The sequence below is a fragment of the Mus pahari genome, chromosome 2 (genome assembly GCF_900095145.1).
Source record: "Mus pahari chromosome 2, PAHARI_EIJ_v1.1, whole genome shotgun sequence".
NCBI lineage: Eukaryota > Metazoa > Chordata > Mammalia > Rodentia > Muridae > Mus > Mus pahari.
Genome location: NC_034591.1, coordinates 130,717,761 through 130,741,592, shown reverse-complemented (window position 1 = coordinate 130,741,592; position 23,832 = coordinate 130,717,761). Strand labels below are relative to the sequence as shown.

Sequence of the window (23,832 nt, the reverse complement as noted above, 5' to 3'; positions counted from 1 at the left end):
AAAAAAAAAAAAAAAAAAAAAAAGAGTTGAGACAACCCAGTATCCGTCAACGGAATGGGTAGATGAAGTCCTCTCAGTAGGCCTGAGTCCATAAGCACCACACACCTCATAAGGACCGATCCAGGCTACAAACAGCGAATGATGAAACACCACAGGCGGTGGCTGCGCGGGAGCTATAGCTGCGGGGAGTGCGCTTCAGTAGGTAGCAGGTACCTGCTGTGCTAAGCTCCTGGGTTTGGTCCTAAAACACAGTGATGAGCCAGGGCTTATACAGAAATGTTACCCCAGAAGTCAACAGGCCTGTCAGCCTCTGCCTGAGGTGGGGATGTGGGGTGACAGGAGATGGGGGGAGGTGTTAATGGCACAGGGTAGAAGAGGATGCTCTTAGGTTGATGGGTTGGCTTCATTACTCTTATTAAGACACCGAGTCTCACCTAAGTGACTGAGTTGTCTGGCATGGGAGCTCAGACTTGTTAGAAAAGTAGATATGTTGTTTCTGTCATAGCACATCCAGTTTGCACTACATACCAACCTGCACTGAAACCTTCGCATGTTGCTGCACAGAATAGGGTCTGTGTCTCAGGGTCGTGAGGCTTGTAGCACTTTGCAGCCACCCAGATACGCATTGTTCTGAAACGACATTGGTGGTGTGGTTAGGTTAAAAAGGCAAAGGTAACCAGCAGTTGTTCATTTAGACCAAGGTCCACGCACTGCCCCTTCCTTCCAATAGTTTCTGCTCTCATCTGCTCACCAGCTTAGCTCTGAAAGCAGCTGAGGCTGGTGTGATTCAAACACTTTACAGAAACACCATGAGCAAAAGCAAAGTTGGGGAGGAAAGGTTTACTTGGCTTACACAACCACATCACGGTTCGTCACCAAAGGAGGACAGGACAGGAACTCAGACTGGGCAGGAGCTGATGCCGAGACCATGGAGGGTGCTGCTTACTGGCTCATTCAGCCTCATGGCTCATACAGCTTGCTTGCTTATAGCACGCAGGATCACCAGCCCAGGAGTGGCACCACCTACAGTGGGCTGGGCCCTCTCCTATCTCACATATAAAGAAGAAAATGTCCTACGGTTGGGTCTTTGGGGGGCATTTTCTCAATTGAGGCTCTCTCCTTTCAGATGATTTTAGCAGTGTCAAATTGACATGAACTAGCCAGTACATAAGAAGATTGTGAGTTTGTTTGTTTGTTTTGAGGTAGTTTAGCCTCATACTAAAGTGTAGCCCAGGCTAGCCTAGAACTTGAGATCTTTCTACCTCAGGAAGATTAAATAACTTGACTCAAATCACCGTGAGGCATTTCCTCTCCCGAAAACCAGAGTTTGTACTGTGCAGCACGCCTGTCCCTCACTGCTCAACACATCTGACTCACAGAGCCGGCCTGCTACATAGGGTTTCCAAGACAAATTTTCTCTCCGTGGCTTATTGTGGAGGCTCTCTCCATAGAACAGCCGAGAGTTAAAACCATCAGCAGAGATACAACACAAAAAGCAGTAGTCAGTTTCTCTCAGTGCCTGTGTTGGGTTGCAGCGGGATTTCTGAAGGTAGGAAGCGTCTTAACCATCAGCCGTGACATGCTCTACCCGTTTGACTGATTCTGTTCTGAAGAGATGAGTAACCCGGGTGACTGAGCTGCTCTTGCTGCATGCCTGTGGGAGCATTCAGCTCAGCAGGTGGCCGTCAGTGTACCCTGCCTGCACCTGACAGCCCACGAGTTGCCAGAGGTCCAGAGCCAACAAGCCCGGTCCTTGTTCTCAGAGACCAGAGTGTTTTCTGAGGTCTTTAATCTCAACCATCACTGTGGGAGGGTTTGGGTTAGCTTGCTTCTACAGTTTGGTCAAGTACAGCCCTTCTGTTAAAACATTGCTGCCTCTGCAGGGGGTTAAAAAAAAAAGTTACTGCCTTAGACATAAGAACTTGAGTACACAGGACCTACTGAAAGGGAAGATACAATATGGCCTTACACTTCAGTGCTGAACTGCTCCCTCGGTCTAATGAGCAGATTTTCTTTCCTTCTTTCTTTTTTCTTCCTTTCTTCTTTAATGTTACATGTGGCATGCTAACTTGCATCTGAGGAAATCCCAGGCACGTGTGGCCCAGTCTTTGTGTCTTTTGTTGTTGTGCACACTCCATGGGGATTGACTACTCTTCCTGAGACGATACACTACAGATACGATAGTTTTCACCTTCTCTCCTTAAGTTAGAACCTACACCCCAGTACGAGCCTGGGAGGCGTCACGCCACACACAGTCTATTGCGGGCAGCTTTGCAGTGTTACTCTTTGCCCAGCAAGCCTCCAGTTTGCTTGAGGAAAAGTCCACTAGGCCATACATAGCTTCTTAGGATCCTTCTCTCCCCAGAGAAAAGAATTGGCAAAGATAACATAGCTTCTGATATAATTACCCATAGTACTCTCCTTACTCACAAAAGGGGCCTCCTCGGCAGCTGGTGAGATGAGCTGTGCCCAACTGCGCCCCTCGAGGGCTTCAGCACATCACTCTCGTGGCACTTCACTGGGACTTCTACCTGTTCTTTCTGGGTAGCACCAGGATGTAGCCCCAGGGCCTGTGCCAGCAGGAAAGTGCTTCACCCCTGTGACACATACCCTCCCCACCCCACCAGCCTCTTCCGGCATTCCAGCCTTCCCTCTAGGATTGACTCAAAATCCTCAGGGGCAGCCGAGTCACCTGTCATCTGCAGCAGAAGTTGCTGCAGTGGGTTTGGTGGTATGTGCTTAGAACCCAGCAGAGCAGGAGGACCAGGAGTTGAAAGACAGCTTGGACTACACAGCAAGTTCTAGTCCAGTCTAGGTCTATATGAGGCCCTCGATCAAAAAGCCAGAGGTGCACAAAATAGAAGTTGCGCTGAAAAGAAATTATTTTTTATCCAGTTCATCCTGTAGCAAGAGTTACATCCTTCATTTCTCTCCACTTGAACTTTTAAAGGTATATTTTATGTGAATAAGTGTTTTGCCTGTATATGTGTCTTCGCATCATGTGCATGTTATGCCCTCAGAAGCCAGAAGGTGGCATCAGAGGAGTTACAGATGTTTGGTTGTGAACCACACAGTGCTGGGAACCTAAAATGACTGTCAACAACTGGCCACAGGCAGGGTTTTCATGTTTGTCAGTGCAGAGGTTTCCATACTGGAAAAACAAAAACAAAACAAAGCCAAAAACCTCTCATGGCCCTTATGTGGAAGGTCACTGGTCTACAGCTAACATACAGGGCTCTGTAACTTCAAAGGCTCTTTTCCCCCAAGTCCTCCTCTAACCCTTGAATTCCTCGTATACCACAATGGCCATTTTAAAGCAGAGAAGAGGTGTTGCACCAGTGAGCCTCCACTGTTCGTGGGCCAGGGTGGGAAATGGAGGAAGACTGACTTCTCCGGTTGTATTAACTTAGGTGACTTCCGCATGGTGATTGGCGAGGAAAAATCAAAAGTGTTGAACATCGTGAAGCCCAACGTAGGCCATTTCCGAGAGCTCTATGAGAGTATATTGCAGAAGGACCCCCAAGTGGTGTATAAGATGCATCAAGGCCAACTGGAGGTGAGCTGTGTGTTCCTACTACCAAAGGAAGAGCCGGTATTTATGTTTTCTGAAGTAGGAGTGATTGAACCCGTTCCTCACACATAGACCCCTGAGCTATGTCTAGCCTTCTCAGTACTTCTTCTTTTGAGACAGTCTTTTTAAGTTGCCCAGGATGGTTTTAAACTCACTCCAATACCCTGGAAGCCTTGAACCTGGCAGTTCTGCCTCGGTCCTCCAGGAAGCTGCATTTACAGGCCAGCTCCAGAGGCCGGCAACAAGAGCCGTGACTAATTTTTATGCTAAGAGTAAGGAGCTTCACTGGCATTTTCATACACGTGGGTCCTTATACTTTGTTCCCTTTCACACCCCACCCTGAGTGCCCTGTCCCCCTCTGACCAATCGCTTCCCTTTATCCACTAGTCAGTCACCGGTTGCTTCTTATCACGTGTGCTCCATCGTCCAGCCCTGTCCACTTCCCTCACGGCCTCTCGTTACAGTAAGGTGGCCTCTCGGCCACTTTTCTGCAGTCACCATGGTTTCATTTTTCTTTAAGATTCTGTTGAATATCTGTGCCACATTTTCTTCTTGCTTTTATTGTTTTAGACAGTCAGTGGCAGCCCAGGCTGTTCTTCAGGCCCCTAGGTAGCCAAGGGTGACCCTGAATTCTCTGGAGCTCCAGAATTGAGGCTTGTGCCCCCATGCCCTGTTTAAATGGGGCTGTAGTTCAAACCCAGGGCTTTTGCATGCTGGGCCTACATTCCAACCCTGCAGGGCACTTTCCTCATGCACTCATCTGTCCATGAGCAAAGCCAGTTGTTTCCCAGCTGTTGTGAATAGCGCAGCAATAAGATGGCTATGCCAAAGGTCCCGGTGGTCATTAACTTAGACTCCTTCTGGTAGCACCCAGGAGTTAGGGCTGTGCCGGGTCTTTTGAGAACTTCCATTCAGTTCATTAGACCCCATATTGCTCAACAGTGGCATTAAAGCTGTTTAATTGATTGGGCTGGCGTGATGGCTCAGTGGGTAAAGACATCTCTGCCAAGCCTGACGACCAGAGTTTAAGCCCCAGGACCCATGTGGTGGGAAGAGAGACCTGACTCCACAGGTTGTCTCTGGCCTGGGAATGCCCATGGTAGTATATGCACACATACCCATAAATAACTAAATGTAATTTAAAAATAAATAGCTGGGCGTGGTGGCGAATGCCTTTAATCCCAGCACTTGGGAGGCAGAGGCAGGTGGATTTCTGAATTCGAGGCCAGCCTGGTCTACAAAGTGAGTTCCAGGACAGCCGGGGCTACACAGAGAAGCCCTGTCTGGAAAAACCAAAAATAAATAAATAAATAAATAAATAAATAAATAAATAAATAAAACGTTCTGCAAATAAAACGATCTCATAGACAAATGTGCACATGGAATACCCAGGTTTCCTTCCAGTGTTTCATCCCAGGGCTATAAACATGAACCCATCCCTGAGGGATGCCCCAAGGTTTAACTGTTGTTTCTTTTGTTTGTTCATTTGGTTTTTTGTTTTTAATTTTTGTTTTGTTTTTGTTTTCAAGACAGGGTTGCTCTGTGTAGCCCTGGTTGTCCTGGAAACTGTTCTGTAGACCAGGCTGGCCTCATACTCTTGAGATCTGCCTGCCTCTGCTTCCTGAATGCTGGGATTTAAAGGCATTGGCCACCATGCCTGACTGACTGTTGTTGACACTGAGCTGATTCTGACCCTCCTTCCCAGCAGGAGTGAGGAATAGTCCATTGCTCCCCAGGCCCATGGCCCCAGACACAGCCATGGCTCCATTGAGCTGCTCTCACATGATCCACCGTAGCTAGTGCTGCGGATGCCTCGGCATTTCTGCTCGCTAGGGTTTGCAAACCTGTCCGTAACCCACTAGGATTCATTTAGATCTTGGCCAGACTTCCTGGGGACATGACTAGGGGCCATCAGTGCTTTTTCTTGCTGAGGTTCTCTAGAGAGTTGGCACGATTAGGGTGATGGAGGTGGGTAGGAGAGAGACCGGTTTATTAGTTCATGGATCTGTGGAGCGGTTTCCAGTATATGGGACAGGCTAGAGACTGGAGACCCAGGAAAGAGGTGGTGCTGCAGCCCTGAGCCAAGAGCAGATTGCCTTCCTCTGTGTCTCAGCTGGTGCATGAGCCTTCCCTGCCATGATGAGGGTAATCAGCGCTGTTTATATTCACCTGATCAAATGTTAATTGCACCTTTAAAACGACTGAGTGTCTGAGCACTGCAGATTAATCAAGGTACACAGAGTGGCCACCGCACCCCTACATCTCAGTACAGAGATAGCACTAATTTCTCCCTCCTAGGATGTGGCTTTACTTTTTCCTACTGCTTTGGCCAGTGGGAGAGAGCTCAGAGCCGCTGCTTAGTCTTCTATGGTGGCAGCTCAAACATGCCTCTGGAGTTTGCTAACACTCCTAGTGCCAATCTTCAGGCCAGGCATGTCTGCCCCCAGGACCCCCATCTGGCTCTGTGTAGGTGCCGTGAAGCTAGAGCTCAGAGTTCTCCCAGCTCAGGGCAAGAGTTGGGTCTGCTTCTCCTGACGAGTGGGTTCAGGTGGCTGTCCACGCCCGAGAGCGTCTCTCAGAGGGCACTGAACCAGCCTGTCTAAACAGCAAGTAAGAGGAGTGCCTCCCTCCTGAGACTCTTGTTGTTGTTGTTGTCTGGAGACAGGGTCTTACTATGTAGCCCTGGCTGGCCTGGAACTTACTGTGTAGACCAGGATGTGTGTGTGTGTGTGTGTGTGTGTGTGTGTGTGTGTGTGTGTGTGTGGTCACGCATGACTTTGTGGAGTTGGTTCTCCTACCTGACATGGGTCCTGGGTATGGTGCTCAGGTTGCCAGGCTGCCGAACCATTTCATGTGCCCTGAAGCTGTTCTTTTCTATGATGCTAAAACCCAAACTCTGGTGGAAAAATACTGAGAGCAAGCTTCCGATCGGGCCGTTGTTCTGGGCAGCTGCACTCCCGCATAGCTTCCATGTTTTTATATTTTTAATTCTATGAAGCAAAATGCACTGCATTGGGGAACTAGTCTGGTCTCAGTAGTAGGGTTAACTTTTGAATGAGTGGTCTCTAGGCAATACATAGTTTTATTTATGTCTTTGTCCTTGAGCAACTTAAGAAATGGAACCTTTAGCCGGACCTGGTGGTGCAGGCCTTTAATCCCAGCACTCAGGAGGCAGAGGCAGGCGGATTTCTGAGTTCGAGGCCAGCCTGGTCTACCAAGTGAGTTCCAGGACAGCCAGGGCTATACAGAGAAACCCTGTCTCGAAAAACCAAAAAAAAAAAAAAAAACAAATGGAACCTTCTGAGCAGCTCAGTCACATGTAACAAGTAATGACAACTAAGTTATGTTGATCAGTTACTAATTCACTCACCTTCTGTGTAAGACGGGCTTTGTCATCAGTGTGTCCCTACAGCCATTTCTGAAGTGCAGCATTGCCCCCAGAGCAGGGGACAAATTCAGATCGAGTTGTCTCATGTGCCATCACACAGCATTCAGAGTGGGTGGGAACCTGAGTTTTGGGTTGGATCTGGGCTTGTCGGCTGCAGCCCCACCTCTGTTAGCTGCTGGCTTATGACAAGTAGAACCCTGCAAACTGCAAGTCAGAAACTGACCCACCAAAGAGGTGCTGGAGAGGTGGCTCGGTGGTTAAGAGCTACTCATGCAGTAGACCTGGATTCAGTTCCCAGCACCCACATGGTGGCTCAAAACTGTCTGTAACTCTAATTCCAAGAGATCTGACACCTAGTTCTGGGCTCTAGGCACACACATGGTGCACATACATGGCATTCATTCAAAACATCAATGCATAAAATAAAATAATGTTTTAAAAATGTTTTAGAGACTTCTTTTCTCATGTAGAAGTAGAATATTCTAGAATCCGGGCTGTCCTTTTTGAAGGAACTTATAATTCTGACCATGTAAATACTCAGTTTCCCATGCCACCTGGGGCAGGTGTGGTGCCTACGTCAGAGGAAGGAAAACCTTATTTAATTACAGATGTATGCATAGGAGTTCTGCGTGAGACTCTTGTTTGTGTGGTTTCTAAATAGAAGCCATGTGTCGGACTAGCTGTGTCTAGACTTCAGAGCACTTGCAAAGACGTCATCTCTCTCTCTCTTTTTCCCAGATAGATAAAAGCCCAGAAGGACAGTTCACTCAGCTAATGACACTGCCCAGAACCTTACAGCAGCAAATCAATCACATCATGGACCCTCCTGGGAGAAACAGGGACGTGGAGGAGACTTTACTGCAAGTGGCTCAAGACCCTGACTGTGGAGATGTGGTGCGACTAGGTGTGTCCACGAGTCTGATGTTGAGCAAGGGCTGGCTGAGGGTGAAAGCAGCCTTTGTGTCATTCAGACGCATTATGTCTTCCTTCTTGCCTAACGAGATCAAGAGAGAGATTGTGTCTGCGGAGAAGAATAGCATGAACAATTCGGGGTTTTCCAAATCTCAGTGTTCACTTGCTTGAAGCAAGCAGTGGGAAAGCTACCCATTGGCTGCAGCACAGCTGCCTCTGGTTTCAGGAACACAATTTCTAGATGTTATTTGGAAGATGTGTCTGTCCTTTGTGGAGGTCTGAGAAGGAAAGAGACTGAGAGTACATTCTTGGCTTCGCTGACATCTCCAGCTTCTCTCTGACTGGTCCCAGGCTGTGTCCAGCCAGCTACCCTCTCTGAGGGCCCTCAGACAGAGTTTCTCTGCACTCACCCCAGGGCCTCCTTAATGTTTATCAAAAGATCCAAACCTGAGTGGAGCTGCAGACCTGTAATCTCAGCACTCAGGAGGCTGGGGCAGAAGGCTTGCCGCAGGTTCAAACCCAGCCTGGGCTACATAGTGAGTTCAGGCCCAACCAAGGTTAATTAGCAAGGCAAGGCTCTGTCTCTAAAAACAACAGAAAGATCACAACCTTAAAACTTGAGAGACCCACCTCTCTCTTTTAAGTAGCAAAGGACAGTAGGGAAGACATAAATAGGAAACTGAAAGGACCCTGTCTCTCAAACAAATTCATTCTCCCTTTGTCTCTCAGTAAAATATTTGTTGATTGGAAATGCAGTTTGCAGTAAGGAATTTGGCGGTGTCTCCACCCTCCCTCTCAGGAACCTGCACCAACTTTCTTGAGAATCCCAGGTACCAGCTCCCCTAGGCCAGGCCAGGCCAGTCCAGGCCTTTGGTGGTTGCTGCTACCCTGAGATGATGGGAGACTTGGACCCTGTATCTTAGAATAAATATTCTCATTTCCTTTTACTATGGGCACCTCGAGATAGAAAACAAAGACCTCTACATTTTTCTGCATCTTAGAACTGTGAACTAGAAGGCGTGAGCAGCTTTAAATTCCTAAGATGTCCTTCGAGGGTCACCTCCCACCCCTCTTGTTTTAAGGTGGCCAAGTTGTACAGTAGCCTCGGCCTCTGCCGGGTGCTCGTACAGCTGGGCCTGGGCCCAGCTGGCCTCCAGCAGGGCCGGCAATCCACCCCTGGTTCTGTTGACTAGCTGGAAATGATATTTAGTTTTGGAGTTTTAAGACCTCTAAGATGACCAGCCTCTGTCTAGCTTCTCATTATCCTTTTTGCTTTTGTGTTTTGCAGCGGTCTCGTCAATCGTCAGACCTTCCAGCATCAGACAGAGCACCAAAGGCCTTTTTACTGCTGGTAAGACTTTTGGAAACAGGCACCTGGGGTGTACCTGCTGGACAGAATGGCCTCAGTGCTGTCGGTTGAAATACAGAGCTTTGCATCTGCATCTCCCTTGTATGGTGCAGTTCTGACCCATACACCCCGACGTTGTAGTTCTCTAGATAGTCATGGCTTCAGTGTGACCTGAACTCCTGGGTCACCACCCGAGGTGCTGGCAGGAGACTTGGGCTCTCCTCTCAGTTCCTAAATAACTCCTGTGTGAGGTTTTGCTCTCATGTTTCCATATTGAAGTCACCCTTGCAAAGCACTGTAAAAACAGCAGCGAGCCATGCTCCTCCCCGTTCTGCTCCTCCCCGTTCTCGGACACCTGCTTCCTTCTCTTGGTGATTCTGTTTTCCCTGCTGTCTCCTGAATAGTGGGTTTAGGTTACTGTTCTTCTGCTCCTCTACTTTAGCTTCCAGCTCCCCGTGGGCAATCAAAGGCAGTGTTTGAGCCGCAGTTATACCCGCCCCTCGGCCACCGCGTGCCAGGCCTGCCCACCTATGGCCTCCCTCCTGCCTCAGTTCTCCTTTCCTCCTTGCAGCTTGGGCCAAGTCATTATTGAAAGTTTAACCCTGAGTCGAGGCATATGATGTGCGTTTCCTCCCCTGCCCAGAGAGTGTCTTCATCTGCCCTGCGGGCACGTGGCTATGCCCTGCACTCTCTTGTGCACAGCTTACAGATTCAAGGTCATCCTTTTCTTCATAGCAGGAGAAAGAGAGAGAGGAGAAAGAAGGGGGAGGGGAGAGAAAAAAGACAGAATCTTGAAATAATTACTGCAATTATTCTCACTTTCAGGACTACTGTTGAAGTTCAAAGCTATTCTGATCCTTAGCCCATGTGTGTTCTGGATGCTCGTTGACTCTTCCTTCTGCCTGGGGCTCCGGAGGCCCAGTGGCGGCTGTGCTGGACCGTTTGATCTCTTTCAGGGGAAATCAGAGTATCCCTTCATTTCCCACTGTGAAGTCCTTTATCCAGATGCCGGTGCTCCCAGGCCAGGGGTTGTTGTCCTTGTGTCTCCCTTGTGACCTCTGCTCTCTGGGAGGTTTGGCAGCCTCATGAGTCTGGGGTACTGGGTGTCACACAGGCTATGCAAGTGCTTTCTCACCCAGTTACTTTCCCAGCCTCCACTCCTCTGTTCTTTATGTCCAGCACTTTCATCAAGTATAGCCTTAAATATTGCCAGATTACTCACCAAAGTAGCTGTGTTGATGAGTAAGGTGTGGAGTGCCTTCTCTTTCCCCACTCTCTGCAGCACTTGGTGTCAACACATAAAATGCCTGTTGTAGCTCTTTGCTCCTAGCATTAAGCATCTATCTGCCCTGTGATGCCCTGTGATGGCTGCTCAGGCATTGGCCATCCCGCCTCCTGAACTGGAAAGGGAGACAGACACGTACATATGTGGTAAGGAGATGGCACAGGGGTAGCTCCCAAACAGAGTGACGTCTCACCCTATGCCTGTTCCTTGGGTGTGAGACTGTCCTGGAGCTGGTGTGGCCACACTCGAGGCTCACAGCCCAGTGCATGTCCCTCGGAGCATCTGTTCCCTGGATGCAGTGATGCCCTTGAGTCTGGAAGGATCTGGCCAGATTTCAGCTGCACTAAACACTGCAGTCAACTGCAGAAAAGATCTCCCACAATTGCACGTAGCTTTGTGTCTCTGACTAATGTAGTCAAGTGTCCTGAGCTCCTGCTGGGGGACTCTGCAGAGCTGACATGGGGGCTTTGTTTGCTTGAGTGAGTCCGCCTGTCAGCCTAGGCTGTGCCTGGGGCTGAGTCTGCCTGTCGACTTAGGCTCTGCCTGTGGCTGCTTGAGATGGGCTTCTGGGCTACAAGGAATGCTTGATGCTTTCAGTTGCAATAATGGTGTTATTTGGGTTTGCTTTTTTTAATCTTGTTCTTTCAGAGGGACATGCTAAAATATTTATGGGTGAAATAATATGATACCTGGGATTTGCTTTATAATAAACAACAGAAGATAGTGGATTCTGAGTGTTTCTGAGCTGACATGGTGAAACTCAGTAAAGTAGGGCTGTATCAATATTCTGTTGTCCTGACAGCATTTTTATATTTTTATGTAAGATGGCATCATATATCCCTGGCCAGCTGCAAACTTGCTATATAGCCAAGAATGGTCTCGAACTCTCAGCCCTCTGGCCCCCACCTTCCTTGTGCTGGGATGACAGGCTTGGACCACCACACCTTGTGTTAGCACTGATCAGACCCATGGCTGCTCACTTGGCAGGCAAGTGCTCTGACTGAGCCACCACCAGCCCTCCTTGGTTGTTTGAGACAGTATATTTCTATGCAGTACAGGATAATCCTACCTTAGCCTCTGAGTGCTGGAATTTCTGCCTGTTAATGCAGTTTGTGCATGAGTATGTTTTAGCATTTTTGTGACTTGGAATGGGAGATTTTAGAAAATCCAAACTCTTTTTCTTCGTTGGCCTGTTTTAGTCAATGAAAAGCTTTATTGCTCCATACACTGTGGGCTTAACTAAACTGTTTGTCACTTAAAACCTTGGGACCGTTTGGGTCCAAACAACTGAGAAACTGAAGAACTCCATTCCATTATGTGCCTGATTTTAACAAAAGTTATCTTTGGTTATGGTAATGTCTCACCAAAGAAGAACAGCCTCTGAGTGTAAAAAAGGAATAACAATACAGTCATGAGCCATACCAAAGTAGACCTGAAATTGCTTTTCCTATTTGAATAGTGACGATTATTAGCCAGAAGTGAAAAAACATCATTGTGAATCCCTGCGCCACCTCCTGATAACCTCCACCCTGAGATGGGCCCTGGGCATCTCCCCACTGATTTCTGCCATTCGCCAGCAGAGGGCAGTGTTAACAGACCCTGCCACCCAGGTTCCCGCAGGGCGAGTACTGCCCTGCTTGCCCTGAGCAGTGACTTGCTTCACTTCTCAGGGCCGCACACTGTACAGCGGGAGAAAGGCCACAGGCAGTAGCAACGGTAGAAAACGATGACCCTGCAGTTCTGTTGGCCTTCTGGCCTTGCTCCTGGCTTCTCTGTGTATGGTGATGGCCTGTGAGATCTGTAACCCGCCCTGCAGATTTTGTTGGGCAGCATGTTCCGTGCAGTGTGTTTGTGAGCAGCTCGGCCCTTCTGTCATGATGGCTTCCCCTTGTAGTTTGTCAGATACACTCATGGTCTAACTTGAAGTCAGAAATGCTCTGTTCCTTTTCTCTGGAAGTTTCTTCGTTAGGAGCTGGTCTCCATCTCTCTTATACCCTGTTGTTAGCAGAGCAGCACGATTCTCCACAGGTTTCCCAGATTCTCAGGAACTAGCGTTAGCACGGAACCCCTGAAGAAAGTAGTTTGCCACTGAGGGTAGCCAGTCTCTGCCAACAAGGACCAGCAGAGCCAACTGTTTCGGTCTACGCAGCAGCCCTTTACAGTCTCCCTACCTGGCTCCAGCCTGCTCCAGCCTGCTCCAGCAGCTTGAGTGAGTGGGTGTGAGGACAAGTAGGTAGGAAACTGGAGTCAGCGACCAGCCTGAGAGATAGGCCAGAGCCTCACAAAGGACGGCCCCAAAGCTGCATCCAGCATTCAAAGACTGCTGAGCCTCCCTGAGGCAGGGGGAGGCCGCTGAAGGATGCAGGAAGAGGGGGAGGACTGTTGTTACCAGAGAGACCAGCAGATAGGGATAGAGCCAGCCAGCCATCTGAAGGAGCCTTGTGCACGCCCAGGCCAAGGGAAGAGAGCCGGGAATGGAGAAGAGATAGGCAGGAGGTAGACGCAAGTCCCAGAGGCTGGGGCGCCACCCTCTGAGGTGCGGGAGGCTGGGGTGCTGATGAGTCTAATTCTCCCTCCTGTCTTTATGGTCAATCAGAGTTAACTCTCCCAACTTCAAAAGATTCAGCTGAATTAACAAGACACGTTTAGTCTTGTCCCTAAGAAATATCCCAGCATGCCTCACTGCTTCTCATCCCATTCCTGAAACACAGTGGAGCCAATCGTTATTTTCATCTTACATCATCTTTCTGATGATGTGGTTATCACTTAAGGTTGAACATCCTCCCTCCTTCCTTCTCCCCCCCACTCCCCTCCACCCCGTTCCCTCCTCTATTCCAATTGGGTCTCTGTAGCTGAGGCTGCTCTATCTCAGTTCTCTGGCTTTGCTCTCTGGGTTCTAGGGTTGTAGGTGTCCACTGCCACACCCAGCTATGTCTAACCTGTCAAATTAAATTGTAGCTCTGCCTCGGATGAGCCTTTCCCTGTGGACAGGTCAGTTGGAGGCTCACTGCAAGTGTTCAAAGGCTTACTGACTTTGTCCTCATAGGTGTGGATATAGAATTGTGTCAGGCCCCACCTTAGAGTGTGTGCTGGAAAGTTGGCCCACTGATGGCCCCTTCTTCTTGATGCTTTTTCGTCCTGAATTGAATATGTGCTTTAGATTTCCTCCTTTCTTCTGCCTTCCCCCCTTCCATCCTCAGAGCTCCAGTGGCTCCTGGACCCCAGGCTTGTTTGATGTGGTAATGCGAACAGCTCCTGCCCTGGGGTGCCACTCTGGCTCCTCCACAGAGCCTCCATAGGTGGGGGCTTTCCCACCTGTCCCGGTGCTTCACAGCCTTTGCTGTCCTTTGAAGAACACTGTTTCAATTTTATGAAATTGTTGGCTGAAATATTTTAAACCTTTGGTGAAATTAATTGTTCTTAACCTTGAGCAAACCTCAGCTCTTGAGAAAACCTGGTGGGTTCGAGCACATTCAGAGCGGTGTGGCTATGGACGGAGCCCATGGAAATCTAACCTCGGGCCCGTCTGCATGGAAGTGCATGCACATAAGCAGTCATTTCCTAGTGTTCTTTGTAGCACAGCCCCCTGCTGCAGGCTTTCTGACCGCTGAAGGAGGGATTGTGTTCGGTCAAGGGAGGCATCTAGTGCTCTAAGCAGCTGAAGATGGCACCCAGGGCCACTCAGCCATGTTCAGTGTTTACCTGACAGTCTCAGAGGAGCTTGTCACTAAGCTATGGGAAGAGGAGTCAGTCGGCCTCCAGCTGTGACTCAGCAGCCTGGGCTTGCTGCGCTGAGTCCTCCGTGTGTGACTGCCTGGCTTCTGCTCGGCCTTCTGGTTGGCTCCACTGGCATTTGAAACAGCACCTTGTGTAATGATCTTCCAGCCTTAGTGCTCAGGTGGGTGAGTCTGACCAGAGTCATTGCTTCAGGGAGAAAATTAAGAGGGGTGGAGGCAGTGAAAACTTGGAGTTTCTCAACAGATCATGTCAAGCTGAGAACACGAATCCAGACACATCTGCTAATGATTTGGGGAACCATGCCTTTCTCCCTGTCACTGCCTGCAGTAGCCACAGATTCTAAGCAGGTGAGGCAGCTTCCAATTAACAGGGCCAGGTAGTTTAAAAGTGAATCCTCCCACCTTGTCAACATGGTCACCAAGCCACAGCCAGGAGCATGCACTTCCAACCCAGAGCACAAAGAGAAAAAGGCTTCAGCTCCTCAGGCCACACCCTAAAGCACCAACTGAGAATACTAGCACCCCATTTATCCCTTGGTANGTGTTTCCCATAAGCCTCAGAGAGCCTATTCTCTGGGAACTTAGAATACTAGCACCCCATTTATCCCTTGGTACGTGTTTCCCATAAGCCTCAGAGAGCCTATTCTCTGGGATTTTGTAGTTGGGATAAAGTCAGAGACCTATAAGAGCCAGCCTTCACTCTGCCACTTCAGAAGACTCAGCTAAGCACCTCCTGTGTGCTGCTGGGTACCAGGTACTGTACGAGGTGAAAGGAATGCTGGGTAAATAGAACAAGGGCCCTGTCCTGAGGAGCTGTCAGTCTAGGCAGAGACAGGAGAATCGGCTACAAGTGCAGAACAGAGGGGCAAATGCTGTTTGAGAGGCGAGCACCAGGCAAGAGAGCAGCCTGGCATGTGTAGTTGGAACTGCATTGCTCTAGGCAGATAGGTGGCACGTGTGGGACACAGAGCAGCAGTGACTGGGTTGCCCGTGCTGTAGAGAGGGAGCACCAGAGGCTCCCCCTTCTAAAAGACCTGGGAAGCCCAGAGGCTGCCAGAACCTCCACATTTTCAATCCCAGGTATCCTGGTCCAGATGCAGAATGGCGCTGCACAGCAGGGGCCCAGCTCAGTCTCTGCAGCCTCTAATGGCCTTCAACTCCCGGGTTCTCTCCAACACTCCAGTCAGCCCACGGTAGCCCCAACTCAAAGACAATCCTCTGGTCAGACCGGGGACCGTAGCTGCGTGACCACTGAACAGGACTCACTCCTCATCCACGCTTCTCCTCATCCACGCTTCTTTTTTCTTGCAGGTGTGAAGAAGTCTGTGATTTATAGTTCACGGAAGCTGAACAAAATGTGGAAAGGGTGGATGAGAAAAGCGTCCTGACTTGACTGATGATGTGTTACGTGTAGATGATGAATAAATGGCTCCATGCTTTTTAAGAGTTGCTTGTCACTCTGGCTGGCTGCTTGAAATTGAGGAGACCAAGGTTTGAGTCATGCTTGGTAAGGTTTGGCTTGGTTTGGTTTTTCCATCTTTATTAGACAAGAGTTTCACTTTGTAGCTCGGCTGGCCTCAAATTCACAGAGATCCTCCTGCCTCTACCTCCTGAAGCTGGGATTAAAAGGTGTGTTCCACAATGCTTGGCTATGGTTGATTTTTTTTTTTTAATTCACTGTCAGACACTAACTCAGGTGCTACCCAAGCACATAAGAGGACTTTGCATCCCAAGCAAAGGCTTCTAGGTACAGAGTTGTGAGTGCATTTTGTGATCCATGCTGAGTAAGAGGTTCTGACTTTGAGGACACACTGAGTTGGGCGTGACAGGTGCTGCTACTGTGCTTTTGAACTTGTAGCCTACAAGGTGCATAAGCTGGGCTCTCTTCTAGTATCCCAGTCCCCATTCACTTGGTCGGGTTTTGGTTTTGGTTTTTTGTCTTTTCAGTTTGTTTTGTTTTTGTTTTTGTTTTTTGTTTTGGTTTGTTTTGGCTTTGGGGTTTGGTTTGGTTTTGTTTGGGGCCTGTTTTGTATGAGTTTTGGGTGCAGAGCCCAAAATGACCCTTTGAAGGTTCTGCCCAGCTGTACTGAGACATGTGTACATACTGAGAACCCAGCACCACAGGACACACTGATCCACCCTGCTTTCCTCTCCTTTCTCTGCCCTTTGTTGTGCTGGCTCCTCTAAGGCTGGCTCCAGTCACTGCCATCGTCTTGTATCATGTCATCAGAGATTACCCCCTCACCTCCCATATCTAATATGACCCCCACTGTTTATAAGACACAGAGAGAACCTCCCCCCAGGCTAGTCAGCATCCTCCAGTTGATCTCTGTTGCATCTTCTTTTTTTTTTTTTTTTTTTTAAAGATTTATTTATTTACTATATGTAAGTACACTGTAGCTGTCTTCAGACACTCCAGAAGAGGGTGTCAGATCTTGTTACGGATGGTTGTGAACCACCATGTGGTTGCTGGGATTTGAACTCTGGACCTTTGGAAGAGCAGTCAGGTGCTCTTACCCACTGAGCCATCTCACCAGCCACCTGTTGCATCTTCTACCCCATAGCTGATAAAGCCTTTCTGTTCCATGGTCAGTTCTGTGCACAGCAGCTACTCAGTAGAGCTTGGGACATCAGGTTCATTTTTCAGATGTGGAATCAGGTCTCCTGAGAGGAAGATGTAGCCTAGGATCATGACACAGCTGAGTAACAGCTTGCATGTCAACACTCCCCGCCTCTGGTCTTCTGTCCCCTGCCTTGTCTCATGCAACCCGCAGCCTTTACAAGTCACGAGCGTGTGCGCCTTCCTTTCCTCCTGTCCTGGATTCTTGCCTATTCCCCCTGCATTCCTAGCAGCAGAGTTATATCTAAGTTGGGATTCATCAGGTATAGAGCAGGTCTGTAGGATGACAAATGAGGCACCATGTGAGGAAAATGTCCGGGGGGAAGTCTGGAAGAGAGAGGGCTGGCTTTCCTCGAGTCCCTGCAACCCTCTCGGTTGGTACTGCTATGAATACTGGCCAAAGGATGAAGCCAGATTAATCAGCTCGTACCTTAGCCTCTCACCTTCCACAGGAGGCAGCTTCCTCCCAGGCACAGCTGGCAGAACAGAAGGAGCCTCCTAAATGTGACCAGAGGAGGAAGGACACCAGGAAACAGTTACATCACCCACCACACGTCTTATCTGTTCCATCAACCCCCAGGGGCTTTGTAGCCTTGTGTCCTCTGTCCACCTCAGCACTATCCCGTTGCTCAGTACTTCAGGGTTGACCCTTGGTTCTGATGTGTCGTCTGACAACACAGGTTTTCTGCCTTAGAGTTCATCTCATTGTGCCCTAAATTAGCAGCCTTGTGGCATACACTTAGTGCTCTAGGTTAGCTTTCTATTGCTGAGATAGAAGACCATGACCAAACCGGTGTGGGGAGGGAAAGGTTTATTGCAGCTGTAGACTCTCATCCAGGGAAGCCAGAACAGGAACCGGAGGCAGGAACTGAAGCAGAGGCCCTGGAGAAGTGTTGCATCCTGTCTTGCTCCCGTGGCTTACGCAGCCTGAATTCTTAGAGCACCCAGCACCCTGTGCTCAAAGGTGGCACTACCCATAGAAGGATAGGCTCTCCCATGTTGTCAATCAAGAAAACATCCTGCAGACTTGCCTACAGGCCAATCTGATGGAGGCATCTTCTCAATTGAGGTTTTCTCTTCCCAGAGACCTTGGCTTGTGTCAAGTTGAAAGAATTATCTAGCATGCTGTAAGACTTTGGGCAAGTTGTTTAGTCTCTGTGAATAGTGTTTCTCACTATGGTGGAATAGGGACAGTATTACTGTTCCTTCAGGTGATCTCTGACGCTCATGTTTGTACTGTAAGCCCAGAATTTTCTTTAGTTCAGTAGTGGTCACTGCCATCATCTTCTTGTATCATGTCATCGGAGATCCCCCCTCACCCCCCATATCTAATATGACCCCCACTGGGTTTTTTGGGTTTTTTTTTATCATTTAATTGCTATTTATTTTCATAAACATGAGGTATTTCAAAGTGCTCTAAGGTGCAGCACTAAATATATACATTTTGAAGAAATTAAACACAGAACTTTGCCATTTACCCAGTTCTATCACCAAACATGAACAAATACAGTAACAAGGAAGAAAGAGGCTAGGAAAAAAGGAATAAAAAGATATATATATATATATATATATATATATATATATATATATAGTAAAATTTCTTTACAAAAGTTTCTTAGTTCAAAAAGTGATAAAGTGATATCTACTCAAAACTTCCACAACTCATTTTCATATGAAAATATAAGTTATCAAATTTAGTTATGTATCAGCGTCATACTAAAGTATACAGGCAGTGTAGGAATTAGTACAGTACATAACAGATTAACAATATATTTGTATACAAAACATGACCCCCGCTGTTTATAAGACACAGAGAGAAGCCCCCCCAGGCTAGTCAGCATCCTCCAGTTGATCTCTGTTGCATCTTCTACCCCATAGCCAATAAAGCCTTTCTGTTCCATGGTCAGTTCTGTGCACAGCAGCTACTCAGTAGAGCTTGGGACCTCAGGTTCATTTTTCAGATGTGGAATCAGGTCTCCTGAGAGGAAGATGTAGCCTAGGGTTATGACACAGCTGAGTAACAGCTTGCATGTCAATGCTCCCCGCCTCTGGTCTTCTGTCCCCTGCCTTGTCTCATGCAACCTGTAGCCTTTACAAGTCACGAGCGCATGCGCCTTCCTTTCCTCCTGTCCTGGATTCTTGCCTATTCCCCCTGCATTCCTAGCAGCAGAGTTATATCTGAGTTGGGATTTATCAGGTATAGAGCAGGTCTGTAGGATGACAAATGAGGCACAGTGTGAGGAAAATGTCTGGGGAGGAAGTCCCTTCTCAACCTGAGACAGACCCAGCTTTACCCTTTACAGCTGTGTCCCAGGTGTTCAATCTGGGACGCCCCTGTTTGTGTGTCCATAATATTGTCGTCGGCATATCAGTCTGCCCAGGTTGGTGTCAGAATTAAATGTGATGGCATCCATAAAGCACCTAGCATGCCTCATAGCACACAGTAGATCTACAGGTGTCTGTTAGTGTATTTAGATGGTGATTTTCCACAATATAACCACAGATAAAACCAGCTGTATCTGTCAGAATCTTGTCAAGAAAGGAAAATGTTCCTAGGTGTATCAAATAGAGTTTAATACTAGTTCCCAAACACTGGAAGGGCTAGTAAACAAAAGAGAGGGTACTTCAGAGAAGGAGAGAGATGACCTGCGGAAGGCCAGGGAGCTGATGGTATCCCTGGGCTAGAACCTACAGGCCCAGGCCTGCTGCTGTGTTGCTAAAGTTACTGCCTGTAATGGTTTCAAAATGTTCGGGGAAAAAAAAAAATACTGACTAGTGGGCGGAATCCAGTTCTTCCTTTAATATGAGCTGGCTTTAGTGACTTACTTCTAACAGAACACAGCAAACAAGATGTTAACGTGATTTCAGAGGCCAGATTCTAACCGGCAGTATGGCTTCCACTCTGCTCTCTAAATACCTACTCTTGGAACTCTTGGTGTTAACTTCTACAAGGTAACTGCCTCTTACAGTTACAGATTCTTCACTTCCCTCCACTAAAGTCACTTCCCTCCACTAAAGAAGCTGTTGCCCTAATTTCTGATAGAATTCCCTAAAACACTGCTTCAGAAGTCACAACTGCCATTGCAAGTAGTCCCGAAAGGTCATGTCTTTCTAGGTTGGTCCTGTGGATGGATCAACTCTGCTTAGGACGCACTGGCCTGGGTTTGGTTCTGAGGGCTAAATGACAACCATCTGTAACTCCAGTTCCGGGGATCCAACACCCTCTTCTGGCCTCTGCAGGCACTATACACGTGTATATACACACTCAGGAAAAGTAATATTTAGATTTATTTTTATTTTTTTTAATTATTTATTTTATGTATATGAGTACAATGTAGCTGTCTTCAGACACACCAGAGAGGGCATCGGATACCATTACAGATGGTTGTGAGCCACCATGTGGTTGCTAGGAATTGAACTCGGGACCTCTGGAAGAGCAGTCAGCGCTTTTAACCGCTGAGCCATCTCTCCAGCCCAGAGATTTATTTTTAAATGTGTGTGTATGGTGTGTGGGTTCCTGGGGAGGCCAGAGGTGTTGGATCCTCCTAGAACTGTGAGCCACCTCACGTGGGCACTGGGAACTGAACTTAGCTCCCCATACTCTTAACCACTGAGCTGTCTCTCCAGACCATCAAAAGTAAGTGGTAAAAGAGAGAAAAGGATAAATTAGCAATTGAGGAAGACACCTGGCATGGACCTCTGGCCTCCCCACATGTGTGCATACATAGCATAGCACACATATACATACACACTAATTTGAAGGTTTTAAATAGGGGCTGGAGCGATGGCTCAGCAGTTAAGAGCACTTGCCGCTCATGCAGAGGACCTGGGTTTGTTCCCCAGCACTCATGTGCGATGACCCACAGCCACCTGTCATGCCAGCTCCAGGGGACCCGGCGACCTTGTAGGCTCTCCAGGCACTGTGCACGTGTGGTTCATAGTTATACATCCGGGCATAGGCAGTAGATAGATACTTCTTACATTTTTAAATAGCGAAAATGACCTAGCACTCATGGGAGGGTGATAACGTGATGCAGAACTGGCCTCACTAACCCTACAAGGGAGATAGCACCTTTCCTTCGACCATCGAGGAAATCAGTTCCTGTAGGACTGCGAAAGGAGCAGGCAGCAGTCGCATAGCAAGGCTCTGAGTTCAGTTGTCTGACTTAAAAGTCCTGCTCTCCCACCTCATGGAGCCTTTGGGCCTCACCTTTAAGGTGTGGTTCCCTTCTCTCCGAGTTCACCCGGATGCAGTTGTCTTCTGCAGCTGCCTCCCGCCGGTGTCTGTGATATAAGGACACGCGGTATGTTTCCTTCCGTTTGCTATTTCCGTCTGACATCAAAGCTGGAGAAAGTTCCCTCCAAAGGCTGCCTACGATGCAGCTCGGTGGCCATTTATGGATGTCCTGTTATGTTTAAAACTACTGAGCCCATAGATTCTCTCTCAGACTTATAGATGTGGAGTCCCTAGACTCTAAAACAACCTACCTGTGTGCTGAGGGGCCAGTACCACTTAGTTCCATGCCTTGGGTTCCATCCCCAGCATCACCCCTCCCACAAAATCTTCTAGAATGGGCCTCTTTGAGGAGGTCATGTGTGACCTGTCAGAATTAATAAGAGATTTTGAAACCAATGGAACTCCTTCCCTTTGCAGGCAGGGCAGGCCTCGGCTGTTGACAGCTTGTACCAAACCCACGTCTCCCTTCATGCCCCTTATCCACTCCCCTCCCTTTGGTTTTACCCCCTCAGCACATAGGTAGATTGTTAGAGTCCAGGGCCTCCACATCTGAGTCTGAAAGTCAACCTATGGGCTCAGTAGCTTTAGACATAATGGGACATCCATAAATGTAACTCCTCCCTTTAGCTAGCATCTCACCGTCCTCAACCAATCCCTGTGGAACCAATCTATGAGTGAGCTACAGATATAAGGAACCCAGCATTGTAGGCTACAGTGGTTGTGTAGAAGTCAGTGGCAGAATGTGGGACAGAGGAGAGTCTGAAGCAGTGGGTCTTATGAATCGAAACGTAAATATCTGGAATGTGACACCAGAGGAGGTCGAAACACACAGGCTGAGAGCCACCAAAAAGGAGACAGTGCACCACCTGGTTTCAGTTAAGTGTCTGTTAATAAAAAAGCCACTAATCAGTATTGGCGTGGGGAAGAGGGTATACGATCCTGCCCTCACAAGACACTGCAAGGAGTTGTGGAGGTTAGTCTTTCATTTACTCAAGCAAGGAACAAAAACAACACATTCAACCAGGTGTAGAGGCACAGGCTTTTAATCTCCAGAGGCAGGCAGGCAAATCTCTGTGAGTTCAAGACTAGCCTGTTCTACATAGAGTGTTCCAGGCCAGCTAGAGCTGCACAGTGAGACCCTGTCTTCCCAAAATTAATTAATTAATTAATTAATAATAATAAAAAAATTATGGTGTGCTGGGGTCTGGCGGCCTGGAGCATTGGTCCCACTGTGGTGATCTTACCGTGCAGAAAGTAGTCATGTGGGTAAATTATGGATTCTGCTTCTAAGTGCTTAATTGAAGGAGTAATTATAGGGTGCTGTGGAGTTTCATCAAAGCAATGGCAAACATTGGCTGAGCCATTATTGTATGTCAGGTACTGTCCTCAGGACCTTCCACATACTCCCTTCATCCTCACCACAGCCTTATGTAATAAGACTTTTTATCTCTTTGCTGCATGAGGCAACAGAGGCCCAGAGATGTAAGATCTTGTGTACAGTGTTGCAGGCAGTACACGGCAGCCAGGATTCCAAACCGGGCCATCCTGTTCCAGGGCCTTTCTCTTTCACCCTCTCGGTTAAAGCACTTTTAATCACTTACTGTCTTAGTCAGGAGGGTAAAGCCAGCGATGCCTGCCCATTGCCATAAGAAGTTGCCCAGAGGAGAGCAAAGCATCCCAGAAATAGGGTGAGGGTATTCAGAAGCTCTGTGTGTGGAGAGGAAGGGATTTAGGACGGATAGACCAAAGATGAATAAAGTAGCAGGTGGATTCTGTTCAGGAGCAGGGCTGTGACAGGCCCAGGCAGGAAAGGCCTTACGGGACCTGGAAGGAGGTTGGTCCCGATCCCCAGGGCAGTGAAGTATTTACAGGAAGGCTCCAACATGCAGAGATGATAGTCAAGGTCACATTTATCAAACGCACCAGGAAGGGAAAAGGCAAAGTCCTCAGCGTGGTGCCCAGAGGTCACAAGAGCCCTGCGTGGCGAGGGTGTGTTTATGTCTGGTGCATTCCCTGGACAGCCTGTTGCCTCTTGCCATGGCTTCATCTCTGTGAGAGGAGTGAGTTTCCTCCCTGCCTGCCCTCAGGCCTGGCTTCCTGACTAAACACCGACCGTGGCTGTTCACAGTACCCTCATCCACAATACTTAAACTAAAATGATCCCATGTATCGCATCCAGCAGATAAATAAATTAACAAATGTCATACAATGGGATATTAGTCAGCAACAACCAAAAAGAGTAAACAGACTGAGGAGATGGCTCAGCCATGAAGCCAGTAACGCGCTTGCCACACAAGCCTGTGACCTGAGTTCAATCCTCAGCACTGGAGTGAAAAAGCTGGGCCCAGCAGTGTGTGCTCGTGATCTTAGCACTGTGGGGGCGGAGACAGGACGAGCCTGGGGCTTGTAACCAGCCGATCTAGCCGAATTGGTGAACTCCACAGTGTCCTGGGACAGGTTCTCAGAAAATAAGGTGGAGGGACTGAGGAGGCGGCCCAGAGGGTGAGGTGCTGGCAGCACAGCATGGGGGGCTTAGCTTCTATCCAGAACCCACATATAAGCAGGGCATGGTGTCATCTGTAACCCCAGCACAGGAAGCCTGAGGGCTAGTGCAAAGACCCGAGCCCCAGAGCTCACTGGGCAGGCCAGTCAGGGAATGTCTCCTTAGTTCAGGGTTTTATTTTAGATTCGGAAGCCAGAGCTGCCTCTGTTCATGAAGCAAAGCTGAATTTGA

General features: G+C 48.4%; 1 protein-coding gene across 6 annotated transcripts in view; it reads left to right on the top strand.

Annotated features, from left to right (window-relative positions):
- Nucleotides 1-15,690, top strand: part of Tamm41 (TAM41 mitochondrial translocator assembly and maintenance homolog) — a 32,333-nt gene extending 16,643 nt beyond the window's left edge. For 3 of the 6 annotated variants that reach the window (XM_029535107.1, XM_029535110.1, XM_029535108.1), the window contains 4 exons: nucleotides 3,411-3,556; nucleotides 7,698-7,863; nucleotides 9,160-9,222; nucleotides 15,553-15,683. In XM_029535107.1, coding sequence (XP_029390967.1) covers nucleotides 3,411-3,556; nucleotides 7,698-7,863; nucleotides 9,160-9,222; nucleotides 15,553-15,629 — 452 coding nt within the window. In that variant the 3' untranslated portion in view covers nucleotides 15,630-15,683. Of the gene's footprint in view, nucleotides 1-3,410; nucleotides 3,557-7,697; nucleotides 7,864-9,159; nucleotides 9,223-15,552 lie in introns of those variants that run through there. The other 3 variants (XM_021191037.1, XM_029535111.1, XM_029535112.1) reach the window with 3 other exon arrangements.
- The last annotated feature ends 8,142 nt before the right edge of the window (nucleotides 15,691-23,832 follow it).